Here is a 14,204-nt window from a genome sequence, read left to right as displayed (position 1 = left end):
TGTGTAAAACTCGGGCAACAAGATTAGAAACTGCATTATCCAATTTCTTCACGCGTTTTACGTCACGGCGCAAAGTGGTGCTCAACCGAGCCGCTCGCTTTCGAAGCACAATAGAATCTCGCGCTTTTGGGCCAATCGCAGGTCTCTGACGTTTCGCAGAGATTCGATTGCCAACGAAAAAGGCGCGAGCGAACGCAATCGCCAGACACAATCTCTGCTGAGAAACAGACGAGCGAATGTGATGCCGGGCGAAAGGTAAATGAAGCGTAGCTGATGGTCCGTGCTTTGTGACATGACTGATATCAAACTTTTAAAACGTATTTAGATTAGCTTTTTGTTGGGAAAGCAAGGTGTAGTTTATAAATTGTGTCAGTTTAAACAAAGTGCACCTTTCTTAGCCAACATCGACCCATTTGACGTTTACGAACACGATTAAATCGGCTCAGCGGCGATCGATAGTTCCCTCACTTTGAAGACAGGTCAGCCTTGGGCACGTCTTGTGTCAGAGAGTGGGACTGTCGGAATTCGAAAATAAAATTATTTTTGAAAATCGATTAACTGAACAGCGACGTTCATTCCACTTTGGCATTCATAGTAGGTCAGTTTTAGAGCACTTTTTCGGTGCTGGAATTGTTGGGTTGCGCACTTAAAATTACGTTCAGCGATTTGAGTGGCCGTTTCAATTGCATAGCGTGTCAAACAGGGCGTGTTTAAAGGCAGCAATTAATGGTTTCCAAGGCAATTTTCTTCCGTGCTGCAAGCAGACGAGGGCATTAATTATGTAAAGCACGAACAGGCAATAAGCACATTTAATTCATTGATAAAATATGTATGAGATGTACACAGTGGCGTTTGGTTTTAGGTACGTAAGCTATTTTTTTTAAAACGGGCCTCGTTTTAATCCGTCAACTGTTCAGTTGTTTTCAAGCGTTGAGCTAACCCGTCAGTGCAATAATATTTACTGCTTCGCTTCGCTGCAAGAATGCCTGCAGCCAAATACAGAGAGTTCGCCCTGGCGGCAAACAGTCACGGGCAGCAGCATTTGGACAACGGCAACTTTTACGTAAAGGATGGTTATCGATATTGCAACAGCTATAGCTTGAACAATAGCGCAGCTGGTTGTGATTCCGTCACCTACTCGAACGAACACCATCAAGCCCCGATGTTCTCGAGTAACAAGAGCAGACGTGACGTCAGCCACAATTACGTCAATGTGGGGACGTTTGCGGCAAATCTGTCGGCGCCACTTGGCAGACCTGCCCAGTTCAAAGAAGACGTCGAATTGTACCATCCAGTCGCAAATCAATTACGCGAGAACGTCAACAATGGCAGCGGTAATTTCTATCTCGCTCTTGATGTGCAGTCGGGATGGCGCGATTCGCCACCAGCATATAACAACGTCACGAAAACCGATTGTTACAACGGCATGGACACGTATGAAAATTACCCGCTATGTACCACGTTCAGTGCGGCTCAAACATCACAAAACTACTGCAATACACGGGTTGGTATGCCGCAATCGCATCTATCCCCTTGTGATGTAAACATTGCCAAGGACGCGGATCCATATCCATACATGTGCCAAAGCGACGAACGAAGCAAGTCTGAGCACCCAAGATCGTCAGTTACCAATCTGAGTGAACTTGAATATGCCATTGAACATTGCAAAGAAGTTGAAGCACGGGCACTCGACACAAAATCGTCCGAGTCCTTCAGCGTTTCGCACACCCAAGCAGAAACGCCGAACGAAATGAACTCGAGTGGCTTTTACCCGTTGAAGCCCTTTGCACCAGTGCACGAGATGCCACCAGCACCACCCCTGCACCAACATGTTAAGAAAGAACACGAATATACGCAACTTTCAGAGGGCCCGCAGTCCGGAACAGATATAGTTGATCCAGCAAAACGAAAACAGCATTCCAAAAAGAAAACTGCAACAAAGGCATCTGTCGTGGCAGCGATTAATGGACAAATTCAAATACTTCGTGAGGAAATGGTGAGCAATCCTATGTTATTATATCGTTTATCAGCTAGAAGTTACCTTCGTATTTCAATACCACCTGGCCACAATGTTGCCAAAATCCGGAGAATACGGAGCCAAATTTGTTTGTCCAATGGCTCGACCGTGTTGCTAAAATTGTGTGCCGACATCAGTGCCCATCCATTAGGCTCGACACCAAACAGAAATAAGGCCTGTAAACACTTTCCCATCTAATTGGCCACGGTAAATAGAAAGATGATACCCACGAGGAACAATAATAGTGAAAGCCTAATGTTGTCTGGGCTATTACTACATAGACCGCCGGTGACGCCGACTCAGTCTTAGTTGAAACATTTCACTTAGTGGTATAGTTGAAGTGGTGTCAATAAGCCCCATTTTAATTAGGCCCAACTTGCCCGTAATTTATGCCTTGGTGACTTTTTAAAAACTTTTGGCTTGTGAGTCAAAACCTAAAATGTAAGAAATATGCAGAGCTTGTAGTCAACGTGAAACTCTATCACAATGTCTGGCACTGATGACTTCAAGTTCAAAGCTGACGTGAGAGGTGACCTTACCGGCTTATTTGTTTCTGCTCGAACTGATGCAAAATATGCATGACGTTAGCTCGAGCACGTCGACCTCGTCTTACTAAACAAAGCCCTTTATGGGGCAGCTCTCCCGTTGAACTTGGCGATTTGTCGCAAAACAAACAATTTACCAGTTGTCTGTCCTCTGAAAAACTGTCTTAAATTGACATGTTTGAAGCAAGTGGTCCATAGCCAACCCCAATATATCGGTAATTACAAACTCTACGCTTAAACATGGTGTTAAGAAATGACATATTTTCGGAACATGCGGGAAACGTATATTTACGAGGGGGTGATTCAGGCAATTTTTCTTGTCGCGGGTTTCACCAAATCGACACCAAACAAAATCATAGGCGGCGTTACGCTTTGTAGCAAACCCACGCGATACTGTTGTCACGTAACGTGTGTCAAGATGTTGCCATTCCCATCGGTCAGACATGCGATCTCGAGTCTCGCGAAGCCCATGATGACGACCCATCGCGACTTTTCACAGCTTCGGAATGCGTTGTTTCCTGTCCACAAGTGCCGGTCTTTGTAAATCACCTTAGCCCTCCCACTTTGCCCCCATTCCCTGCCCACACGAGGGGCGGTATTAATACCAGAATGCGCTTTTTGCCCAAACGACCTACGTTTTCAAAAAAACGTTCAATCCCCGCGCCTGCGTTAAGTGTTAAATATGACATTTTCGCCGCTTCTGTGGCACTGAACAACAAAGTCCTTAGAGCTCCCGACCGCTCGTCACGAGTTCGGTCACCCATGACCGGGTTGAGCGTCTTGCTGAAGAACCCACCCGACCTGTTTCCTGCGAGATACTTGTTGGTTTTCGGGGGGCACGGTATCGTGTTGTGGGAGCCTCGCGTGTGTTTCCGGTGCGTTCACATTACCTAGACCCATGTTCGGTTGCGAGGCCCCTTTGCCACATATCGCTGTCTGCTTCAGGCATTGATCTGCCCCGGCAGACGTCATGCGTGTCAGGCAACAAGCTTTTTTCACTATTTATTGGCGAAATCTTGCACGTTTTTATGAGAATTTTGGCATGACTGAAGAGCGGGGATTAATAAATTTAAATTGAAAACTGTGATATTATGTGAGTCATGGCAAAGTGGCCTTACTTTAGCAACCCCTCATTTAATTCGTGGCATACCAACAATTATCCAAATTACCTTGCTATCCGAATAATTTGTATGGTGCAAAAAGGTTTCAAATTAAACATTCTTGCATCAATCAATGTGAGAATTTAGTCGAATATTTTTTGCTGGGCGTGCCTGCAAATTACGTTTTTTTTTCCTTTTCTGTTCAAAACCAAGTTGTTCTGGCAGATCACAGGTGTTTAGAATTCTGTTGCTCCGAGTTTGTGACCTCGTTTCTTGAGGTCGGTTCTCGTCGAGGAACAAAGGCAACATTGTGATTACGACGGTCGTTGTTGCCAAAACCACAGAAAACATGCTCGCAGCGCCTTAAACGACTGAAACTACTGCTTGAACTTCTTTCCAAAACAAAGTCATCTGACATAGATTCCGACTCCGACTGGGAGCATTTGGGCGATTTTGAATGATACAGATTGTGCACTTTGGTAGTTTTGATCTAATTTGAAACAAGTTCTGATGGAAGCAACCGGATACAAAATGTGTCTTCATGTGAGTGCGTTTGCCAAGAATTTGTAAACCTGTGCGAAATTGCCAGGTTCATGATCGCCCACATCGCCAAAACGGTGCGTCAAGATACAGCCGAAGCGCTGACCGACGCCACTTTAGGTTGTTTGTCGAAGTCTCCAGATATTGATCAATGTTCGTCAAGCGCTCGCTTTTCCGACCTCTGATCCCAGGTTTAACGCGTTGACAGGAGCCCGGGGTACTGTCTCCGTCCTGCGCCAGTTGCTACGCCGGTACTGCTGCCTCATGTTTATGTCTAGATCCGTAAGGTCCTCGTTAGGGAAAGCGTTTGCCTCCGCGCAAGATGAAAGCTGACCGATTGGCTCCAATTACCCAATAGAGCCAGTGACAAACGGTATTTGCGCCAAGTGCTTTCAAGTTAACCATAACCGCGTTGTTTTATCGGATTAAATATGGAAAGGTCGTCTTCCTGATTTAGATTGCATTTGCACGCAAGTCATGACATTTGTGAATCACCGTTTTACGCCCATTGCTGAGTGTTATATGCCGGAGTTAAATGTCTTACATTTGTGTGACCCTTTGTAACCTGGACGAGTGTCTGACAACGTTTAACCAATACACTCTCGGAGCTAATGGTGCGTATCGTGTACATGGCGTTCCAACTGATGTACACTTTATGGTGTAATGCGATACCTTTTCATCTTGCATTCCCTACTCACAGCCTACCTGTCACTCCCAAGAAACCATAAAAAAGCAAATAGAACACAGAAACAGTTTTGTGGTGAAGGTGAGCGGAAACTGGCGTTGCATGGGACAACAAAGCGCCAACCAACGAGGTACCGCTGTCTTTGTAGCTTGCATGTCAGCAAGAAGTGGATTGAACCTTCTTGATGGTAGTTTGCCGCAAAAGAGGACCATTGTTGGTTTTTGCGGCTATTTTCTCCAACGGTGTCGTTCCTTGAAGTGGTGCGCGTTAATTGCCGGTCGGAAGGACTAGAAGCTTAAGCACATGACCGCGAGTTGCCGCCTTAATCGTCCTGATTCCTCGCAACTATTTTGTATCAGAGATTTGCACCCGTTCATTACGACCGCCCCGCATCGTCTCTCACACATCAGCTATGCAGCAGTCGCTTAAAAACACACTTCAGAGATCGCTTGCTGGACAGTGTTTCTGGTGTCGTTTCTTGTCGGATTATCGCCGCACACTTTTACCAAATATCATCCCGAAATGTTTTCACAATTACAGCTCGTACGTGATAATTTTCGGCGACGGGCGTCTTGCCCGTAATTGCCGCTTTCGCCAAACCGAACTGCTGAACGATGTTAAGTGCAGCTCGTGCGTTTCCCCGCCCATGTCATAAAGACAGGGCTTTGTTAACTTTAGCTGTGCTGCTATGCACGATCAAGCCAGCCCAAATTTCCTTACATGACTTACAATCACATTTTCACGCGGTTTGCTACCCGAAAACACAACACATCTCGGCGTGGGCATATTCCTTGTTTTGCTAGGGTCGGATGAAAAGTGATCCACATTCCAGTGGATGAAATATCGCGCATGGCTCGGGCGGTCGACGAGGGCTTCCTGACCCAAACAAAACAGTTTCGTAATGGTCCACTTTTAAATCGGCACTAGGCGAAAACACACAAAGATCAGTTGTGCCCACACAAAATGCGGCGGTTTCCTGGGAAAACGCTACTTGAAAAAATCCTTTTTTGGAACAATGGGAAACATGTAGATTGCAGACCAGCAGCATCGCCCATTTTCATACTACTTTGAATCATGTTTTCACCGAACTTATAAAACGCACAGAGGTTGCTATACTTAATTCCAAAATTGAAAAGCCCAAGCGGGGAACCATAATGCTTTGAAATATTAAACTTACAATAGGCCTACTTTGTGTTATCCAATATTAACCGATGTAATGATCATGATGGACACGCGTTTTTTAATTGGTCGATTTATTGTCCGTTGAGAAGAATCGCACCACGACACTTCTGCTTGTCAATGTGATCAAATGCCGAAAACTTGTTACGTTAAGTGTTGTTACAGGTAGTTTCACGCCGCCACTCAGTTTTCAGGTGCTTAGTTTTTGTGATGTAACGCCTCCTTTCAATAATAATAATTAATTATGAGACGATAGGCTAAGGTCAGCATTTTCGCGTTAATGTGGCTATGCCTTAAACGACAAAAACATACTGTAACAAACAGTTGACGTAACGCCTAAAGGTAAGAGGTACATCCGAATTATCGCCAAATCATATTTAATTGGCGAAAAGTATGCGATTTTGGCCGTCTATTTTTATGTCTTGTCGTGAATAATCATTTTTGCGTTCCGTTGGCCATGTGAAGGTGTGGCACGACCGCACACTTGAGAGTTCGATTCAAAACTGCGACGCGGATGCAATTGCGTCATTTTTCGTGGATTGTTTGCCTTCAGCTTCTCGGTTGACTGTCGATGACGACCTTTACCACCCCGTTTTAGTAAATCAAAAGTTCTACGGACAGCCCATAACACTTGCTGCTTCACTGTAAGTCGCACAAAACCGCCACATTTCATGTTGTTTATACTTTCCCTAAACGCACGAGCTTACGTCATAACTCGTCGAAACCCCACACGCAAAAGCTTTCGGCCTTCGACTTCGCACCAAGGTCGTATTGAGTTAATTTGTATGGCATTTCCTGTTGTGTTGAGTCAGGCAATCTGTTTCGGACAACAAATATTGATTTGTCACGCCGAAGTTTGTTGACAAAGGGCCGTTTGTAAGAATCGTTTAGAACAAACCAGTCGATAGGTTTCGCATGCAATCTCTAGTAAAAACAATGATTGCACAAATGATTACCCGACAAATTTAGATCCTGTTATCGTGTAAACAATTGTGCCGTTTTTTGGGCAAACTACCTCCGAATCGTTTCGTTTTACTTTTCGCCTGGATTTTGACGCAAACCACAGACTGTTACTCAAAGTTAAACCGAGCGTAAAATGACGTCACAATGAAGCCCCACAATTCGGGGCCTTTCAAGTCGGTGCAGCTGTTCGCAGCAGCATTTGTGTCCAGTGCGTAAACCTACCAATTACAGGCAGATAAGAACAACCAAGATTCAACATCACACAACTAAGCAACAACATGCAATTTGAATGCGGGCCGCTTTATGTGGGCATAATAAGTGTCGCGAACCCGGCTGGTCCCAACGGCATTTTTATTATGGCCATGCAGATCAAGACGCGGTCAATCGCGTAATGCGATTTAAAAACAATTGTTCTCCTCTCTGTAATTGCATTTATCTCTATCTTCACTGAGCTATGGCGATTTCTTCACAGATCGTTACGATTCGACCAATAGGAAATTAGTCATGTGCATGTATAGATTGATGTGGGAAGCCGAGTTGGTTGTTTTGAAAAGGGGGATAGCTAATTATTTTAGCTGAGAAACGGGCGTTTAGGGTTTTGCGTTTGATCCATCATTTCGTGCGGGGCGCCTGGTTGGGCGACTTTGAATGGGGAATAATCCTTGTTGTGAAACTGAACTCTATTGTTGTCCAGAACCGCCCGAGCCAACCGCGTCACGGCCCTTGTATCATCGTGGTTAAATTCTTGGACTTGATCGCCAATTTTGGTCATAGACTTCTAATCAAAGTTTATTTTACCTTTTTCACTTAGTTTGGTAGAGTGACACAAACATTGACAGAAATGTTGCTTTTGACATCTGTATCAATTTCCACGCTCCGATAGTTCCCAAATCGATTCAAAATAGGACATTATCCACCATTTTCATTGCAATTTACCCCTTTACGACCTTAAACACCGAGTAATTGTTTTTTTGTTTGCAGTTGGAACTTCGGGCCACGACAATGACGTTTAAGCAGCAGATGGAGAAAATGTTCAGAGACTTGGCCGCCCTTAGCGGTATTGGCCATCCAGAGGAAGACTCAGTATTCCGCCAGGTTCCTGTTTGCGCAGATGATGACAACCGTACCGACTACGTGTCACCATCGCAGTGTATCATCGGTGAACTGGAAATGCCATTGCGCGAAACCGTGTTTCCGGATCTAAGGTAAAAATGCCTTCTTGCTATTTTGCCTTGCTTTACGCGCCGCCTGCGCTTGAGATTACCAATTTCCTGATAAGTCTGTTTGTTCACTTGTTTGAGTACCATGACCACAGGCTTTAAAATAGCAATTCACATAGCATTCGACGCTCGCTGCAAAGGCGCAACAAAATCTTATCCAACCACAAAGTGCCGTTAATGGTGCTCGCCTTGTATTGTGTCTGTCAATCACGTGTTGTGAATGAAATCGTCAGTCTGAGCGTGTTTTTAACAACAACAGAAATCTTATGACGCGCTTGTTTTGTGCCGCAGGTCGTCCGAGTCTCCCGTCTCTGCCAATGAACGAGAACAAATGGAAATTTCGTCTTTGTCACCGACGCCTACGAATCAAGCGCAAACAGATATCGAGGTTCGGCAAAGCAACTCAATACCCATTGACAATTGCAAAGCATTTCCACTTCGCGATCACTCGGACGATAAAATCGCGTTGGAAAGGCTTGTGGACAAAAGTGAAAAGTCGTCCCCGAAAAAGGCGAAATCTAACGAACGACCTAATTCAGATTCATTTGCGTCCGCTCTTAACTCCGAAAAGAACTTCTCGCCGAGGGATAACCAATTATCGACGATGTCACTCCCACACACTCCGTCGATTGGTGTTTCCGCCAAGCAGCAGCACGAGTCCCACGCGTACCGATTGGTCAGCAGACACACAAACAAAGTAGGCGGAGAAAATTTGCGCATCCTGCCAGTGTTAAGTCACTCAAACGCGGCTTTGCATGTGAGCGAATGCAGTATTGATTCTGGATACCAGGGGTCATCAATAACCACCCCAAGAGAAAGGGGCCGTGACCTCACCTCACAGGTTGTGACGCCCGCTTCTCCTATCAATGAATCGCCCGTCGAGTCTTCTATTGACTGCGAAAAACTTTCCGCCACTGCAAGGGCGGCGAGCGAAGAAGCGCAGGAAACAGTTGACCAGGTTTGTCCCAAGGCGCGCACAGGCAAAGAGAATTGTTGCGCAGAAGTGTTTCTTCAAGGCGCGGTTGGACAGGACAGTACCTTCCTTACAAGCAAACACTTGGAATCGTTTGTCCGGCCAGTGAAGCAAAAGCTAAAATCGCGGGACACCCTGTCATCTTTGGACAGCCTGGAGGCCGGAAAGGAAACGCCAGAAATAGCTGAGACCGTTCGGCCCAAACCCCGTGCTTCAAATTCCAGCAAGCTATCGACGTCAAGTGAGACCAACGAAGAAGTGTCGAAAGCGGCGAGGCCGGTGCCAAAACCGCGAAGCGCATTATCAAAGGACAGCAGCAAGGGGCATGGTGTTATAGTTGGGAGCGAGCAAAATCAGTTGTGCAAGGATTCGAGACGAGTCTACACAGAGTCGCTTGTAGTCAGCAAGGCACAGGTTCAAATTACAGATTGTCAAACTATCGCTGAAGCCGATGCAATGAGGATTTCAACTTCTCTGACTCAAGTTTACGCGGTTGACTGCGACAAACGGTCTGCCCAAGCAACAGATGAGCAGAAAAGTTCAAAGTCAGCCCAGCCGCAGTGTCTGACCGTCATCAAACAGAACTGCGGAGCGCCGGCAGGTCCGGGTGTTGCAACAGCAGTTCAAAAGCGAGTTAAACTAGGAATTAGTGCAATCTCGTCCCAGCATCGGGAGCAAGCAAAGATTGTGGGCGAAGACGTCAAACTGCGCAAGGTAAACAACACGAAACAGGCACTGAAGGAAAAGTTCGCTGCAGTTTTGGAGCATTCCAATGCCAAACTGAAGTCTGGTCAACGTGTTGAGGACGATAGCGAATTGTCGGTTGTACGACGAAGGTCGATGCGGATGATGACTGAATTTCAGATTTACGATTTTAAGGACTCCTCAACAAGTCTAACTAACCTTCTCAACGACACACCAGAGGAAAGAAAAGTCGCCGACAGGGATTGCATCTCGTCCTCAACATCCAACTTATTGACGGTCCAGTCTCCAACATCCACAGGCCTTTCCACATCGGTTTCATCAATTCCTAAGCAAGTTGCGAACAAACCAAGCTTCGAACCAAGCAAGGTAGAAGCGCCAAATCAAACGCCCTTAAACCAACAAGAAGATAAAAATCAAAGTGCCGCTGCAGAACCGCTGTTATCGACTTCGCCACAAGTCAAGCGTGGCGCGCACGTGATATATACTTCGTGCCATGGCTCACTGCCCCTTCCTCCTCCCCCTCCTCCACCTCCTCACTCCCCTCCTCTTGTCGCTTCCAAGCCTCCATCTGTCGCAGGTTCAGAGGCCAGTTTGTATTCGGAGTTGGAACTTTTGGCACAATCTTCCAAAAGACCGACCGCCTTGTTTCAAAACAACTTGATTCGCCCTAAACCTGCCCTTTTGGGCATGTCTTGTGACAGAGGTTCGGGTCAGTCAAATGGTGTCGCTGGAGTGAAAATTTCGCCAAGTGCAGGTTCAGCATTCACGCCAGTTCTCTCGTCGAGTCTTCGATCCCTGCAAGACAAACCTTCCCCAATAACAGATCGATACGACGTTCCTTTTTGCCCTGAACCTGAGGTTAAAAGACGCATCTCGTTGCCAATGGCGGCTGTGTCAAATCGCGGCAAAGTATTGGCTGAAATCCTTGCGCCCAACAACCAATCAGCTGATAGCGAGAACTACCAGAATACAGGCTTGCAGCGAAGGACGTCGCTTAGGTCGCAACGCAAACCTGACCATCTCGAATCAGTAATATCTGCTGAACAAGCTCATGTAACCAGTTACAGTTTGTACAATCAACAACCAATTGAGAATGCACCCAATCAGTCGTACCAGCAGGCAAAACCTAACAAACACGCCAGTAACTCGTATGATCGCGTCGAGGATCGCAGAAGACCTGCTTCGTCGGATCGAACCCGGTCGTCTTCGGCAAACCGATCTAACAAACACGACCTCGAAAACCAACCAGTGCGTTATAATCGCTCGGACAACATCAAACACGTGATCAGTGCCCTGCGCACTGGCGGTTACCTCGCCCACGAAGACGCGGGAAACACAAAGTCATCCAGTCAGGTATGTAAAATGCCACACGATCAAACTTAAGTTTTAACCATGCTCAAACTGACCTTAATTTACCTAATTACTGGGATACAATTTAACTATCACTTACGGATAACGACTAAACCTTAAACCTTAGCCTGTTAGGATTGATCGTATGTATACCCAATGGAATGTGGGTTTGAATGCAAGTGTTCCAAAGGCACAGGTCAGCGCGTGCGTGTTATCTGAAAATGACTCACTCAGCTGGTTTTTGGTTTTTTTTTACCGACATATCATCACCCTCGTCATTAATCGTCAGTCTTGCGCACATGATCGCGGGTGGCGGCCCCACTCCCCATTCCAATTCTGCCCTCATGTCTATTGATTTTGTACCTGATGTCTGTTTTGCAAAGTGACGCTTTGTTTGCGTGCAGGTATCGGGTTCGGCCTCCTCGTCTATGTCAAGTAACAAGGGTAACAGATCCCGCAGTGAAAGAGTTGCGGCCAGTCAACAGCAGCCTCAGCAGCAGCAGCCGTTTGTGAGGTAAGAATTCACCGTAGTCCGACTCAAACTGTCCGGAAACGAGGGTCTATAAACCCCTGTGATAAATGCCCATGTTTAAACAGGGAAGTCGTCGCGGAACGACCGCCGCGGTATTTTGTTTATGTTTCTATCGCACGGATTTGTTGTACTTTAAACTTGGGTGTGATTTCGTGCGAGTCCCTGTAAGCACCGGGGCCACACACAGACATGTGCTGGGCCCCGTTCGCTTTGACCTTGGCTGTGGAATTTCATACCGAAACCAAAAAGTGCATTTTATTCAACGCATAAACCAAATTACACACATGCTGTGTGTGAATAATAATATTTGTACTTTGATTTAAAGGTCCTCTAAGCAGCGATCCTCCAGTGGTCCTTCCCGTTCAAACAAAAAAACTGAGAGTCACGATTACGAAACCGTAAGGAGCGCGGACGCTGTTACTCGCGTAAGTTCAAATGCAGTTTTACTAGCTAGCGCATTACTGAAATACGATTTATCTCACATTTCGTATTGTGCAGTCACGGACCAATCTAGCAGCTGCTTCAGAGCGCGATCGCTCGGTGTCACGCGACAAAGCATTAAGTGCACAAGATGTCGCCCCTGAGCTTCCGTCACCTTCTCGCGGCCACAAATCAACCGTTGCGTTTCTTCGTGCCAGTTTTATGGTAAAGCGCGAAAAACCAACTCGAAGTGCAACTGCAGAGGGAAAACGCGACATGGTCATCACCAAGCCTGCGACCGATCGATCAAGGTCGACTTCGGCTGGTGGGAAAAGCAAAAAGCACGAAACCATACTGAACGGAAAATCCTCTAAATCGAAATCCAACCCGGAGCCAAAGCCCAAGGAATCCAGCGCCAGCAGTAAAAAGGTCAAAACCGATTCAAAACCACCCAAGGAAAGTAAATGGACTAAAAAGGGCAATAAGAACGATGCCAAAACTGCTGCATCACAAAAAGGAGGCAAAGACACTAAACACGGTAGCAGTCCAGCTTTGCCCAGTGGCGACCCGATTCGCCATGGCAACGCAGACTCCGAAGTCATGGAGCGGTTTCTCGCCGCAGCAGCAGCCTCACATGTGACTACTACCCGCTCGCCCTTGCAGAAACTGCGCAGTTCCTTTCGGGCTCCACGCAATAAAACCAAGTTCCTTCAGGCCGCCCAGGCAAATCGAGTGAAAGATGACATGGATGTCAACCGCATTGCCGATGATAAAATTTCTTTGTCGAAAAAAGTCCCCTTGCGCAAAGACCACTACACGTATGTGTAACGATTCATTTGAGTCTTATAAGGCGAAAGCGCACTTTAGTACATCAAACCAGCCGGTTTGATGAGTTCTTTCCACCCATAAAGCGTGGACAGGTTTTTAAATAACAATGTGCATATTTATCGTGTGCTGGAGACACATCGCAATTATTGTTGTTCCTTTCTTCGTTGCTGACCTGTTGAATTCACCTTAATTGTTGTTTGCCTTTTTGTTTTCTTTTTTCTTCGACTTATTCTACCCTTTATTGCTGGTAACTGCCCGTGCGCAATTAAATGTAACTTTGCTTAAAGCGTTTACCTTCAGTGTATGGCAGTGAGTCACACCGATATAATTTATCACTAAAAAAATCAACCTTTGTGATACAGTATTATAATGAAATAATGCAAACTTAGTCTGATCATTAAAGCGTCAACTTTAGAATCCGTTTAGTTCAGGGGTGAACAACCTGCGACTCTATAGACGAGTTTGTGCGGCCGTGAACATGTATATCAAAATATATGTACTGGCGACCGTGACGTACATAAATACTCTTTTGCCAAATATTTTGATTTTCAAACTGATCCAAACACATTTTGTTGAACTGAAAAGAGTACTACCAGCCTAGTAGCCATATACATTAGACTTTTTGTACGCCTATTGTGTGCAAACAATGCGAAAGTGGCCTAAGCGGACGCCAAATAAGATTATAGAAGTCCGTCAACCTTGTCGCGGGCCTGCAAAATTGCTTCACGGACCCCTAAAGGACCACGGACCCCAGTTTAAGAACCGCTGGTTTAGCTCAATCTGTGGATCAAGTTAGTATTTGTTCTAGGTTTCTGGATAGTATTTATTCTAGGATTCTAGGTGGTATATACATCTATGTATACTCATTTCTTTACATTGGTAATTTTAAGACACAAGCAAGCAGGCAATTGGTGGTCGTTGGTGAAATTAAAATCTGCGATGCAACCGTTATAGCAAAAAGGCTATGCACCCCTGGTTTAGTTCTTTGAGTTTACTGTATAGGTTTAGCCTATGGATGATAAACGTTACGTTTATGAAGGCTAGCCAACTTATTGACACTGAGTAGGCCGCATAGGTTGGTTCAGATGCCTAGGACAGTGGTTTCCAAACCAACAAGCAACAAACGTTTTGTAATTTTCCTTTAGAT

General features: G+C 45.7%; 1 protein-coding gene across 1 annotated transcript; it reads left to right on the top strand.

The window, feature by feature from the left end:
• The first annotated feature begins 227 nt into the window (after positions 1-227).
• On the top strand, positions 228-13,343 carry LOC145223300 (uncharacterized). The gene is made up of 6 exons (XM_080089709.1): positions 228-1,996; positions 8,011-8,234; positions 8,541-11,280; positions 11,682-11,791; positions 12,135-12,234; positions 12,308-13,343. Exons 1-6 carry the CDS (start codon positions 983-985, stop codon positions 13,055-13,057), a joined length of 4,938 nt encoding a protein of 1,645 aa, XP_079945835.1. The 5' UTR covers positions 228-982; the 3' UTR covers positions 13,058-13,343.
• Positions 13,344-14,204: the final 861 nt, after the last annotated feature.

Source organism: Phallusia mammillata, chromosome 4 (genome assembly GCF_965637545.1).
Source record: "Phallusia mammillata chromosome 4, kaPhaMamm4.hap1.1, whole genome shotgun sequence".
Classification (NCBI taxonomy): domain Eukaryota; kingdom Metazoa; phylum Chordata; class Ascidiacea; order Phlebobranchia; family Ascidiidae; genus Phallusia; species Phallusia mammillata.
The sequence above is the reverse complement of the archived record's forward strand: the minus strand, read 5'-3'. Positions and strand labels throughout refer to the sequence as shown.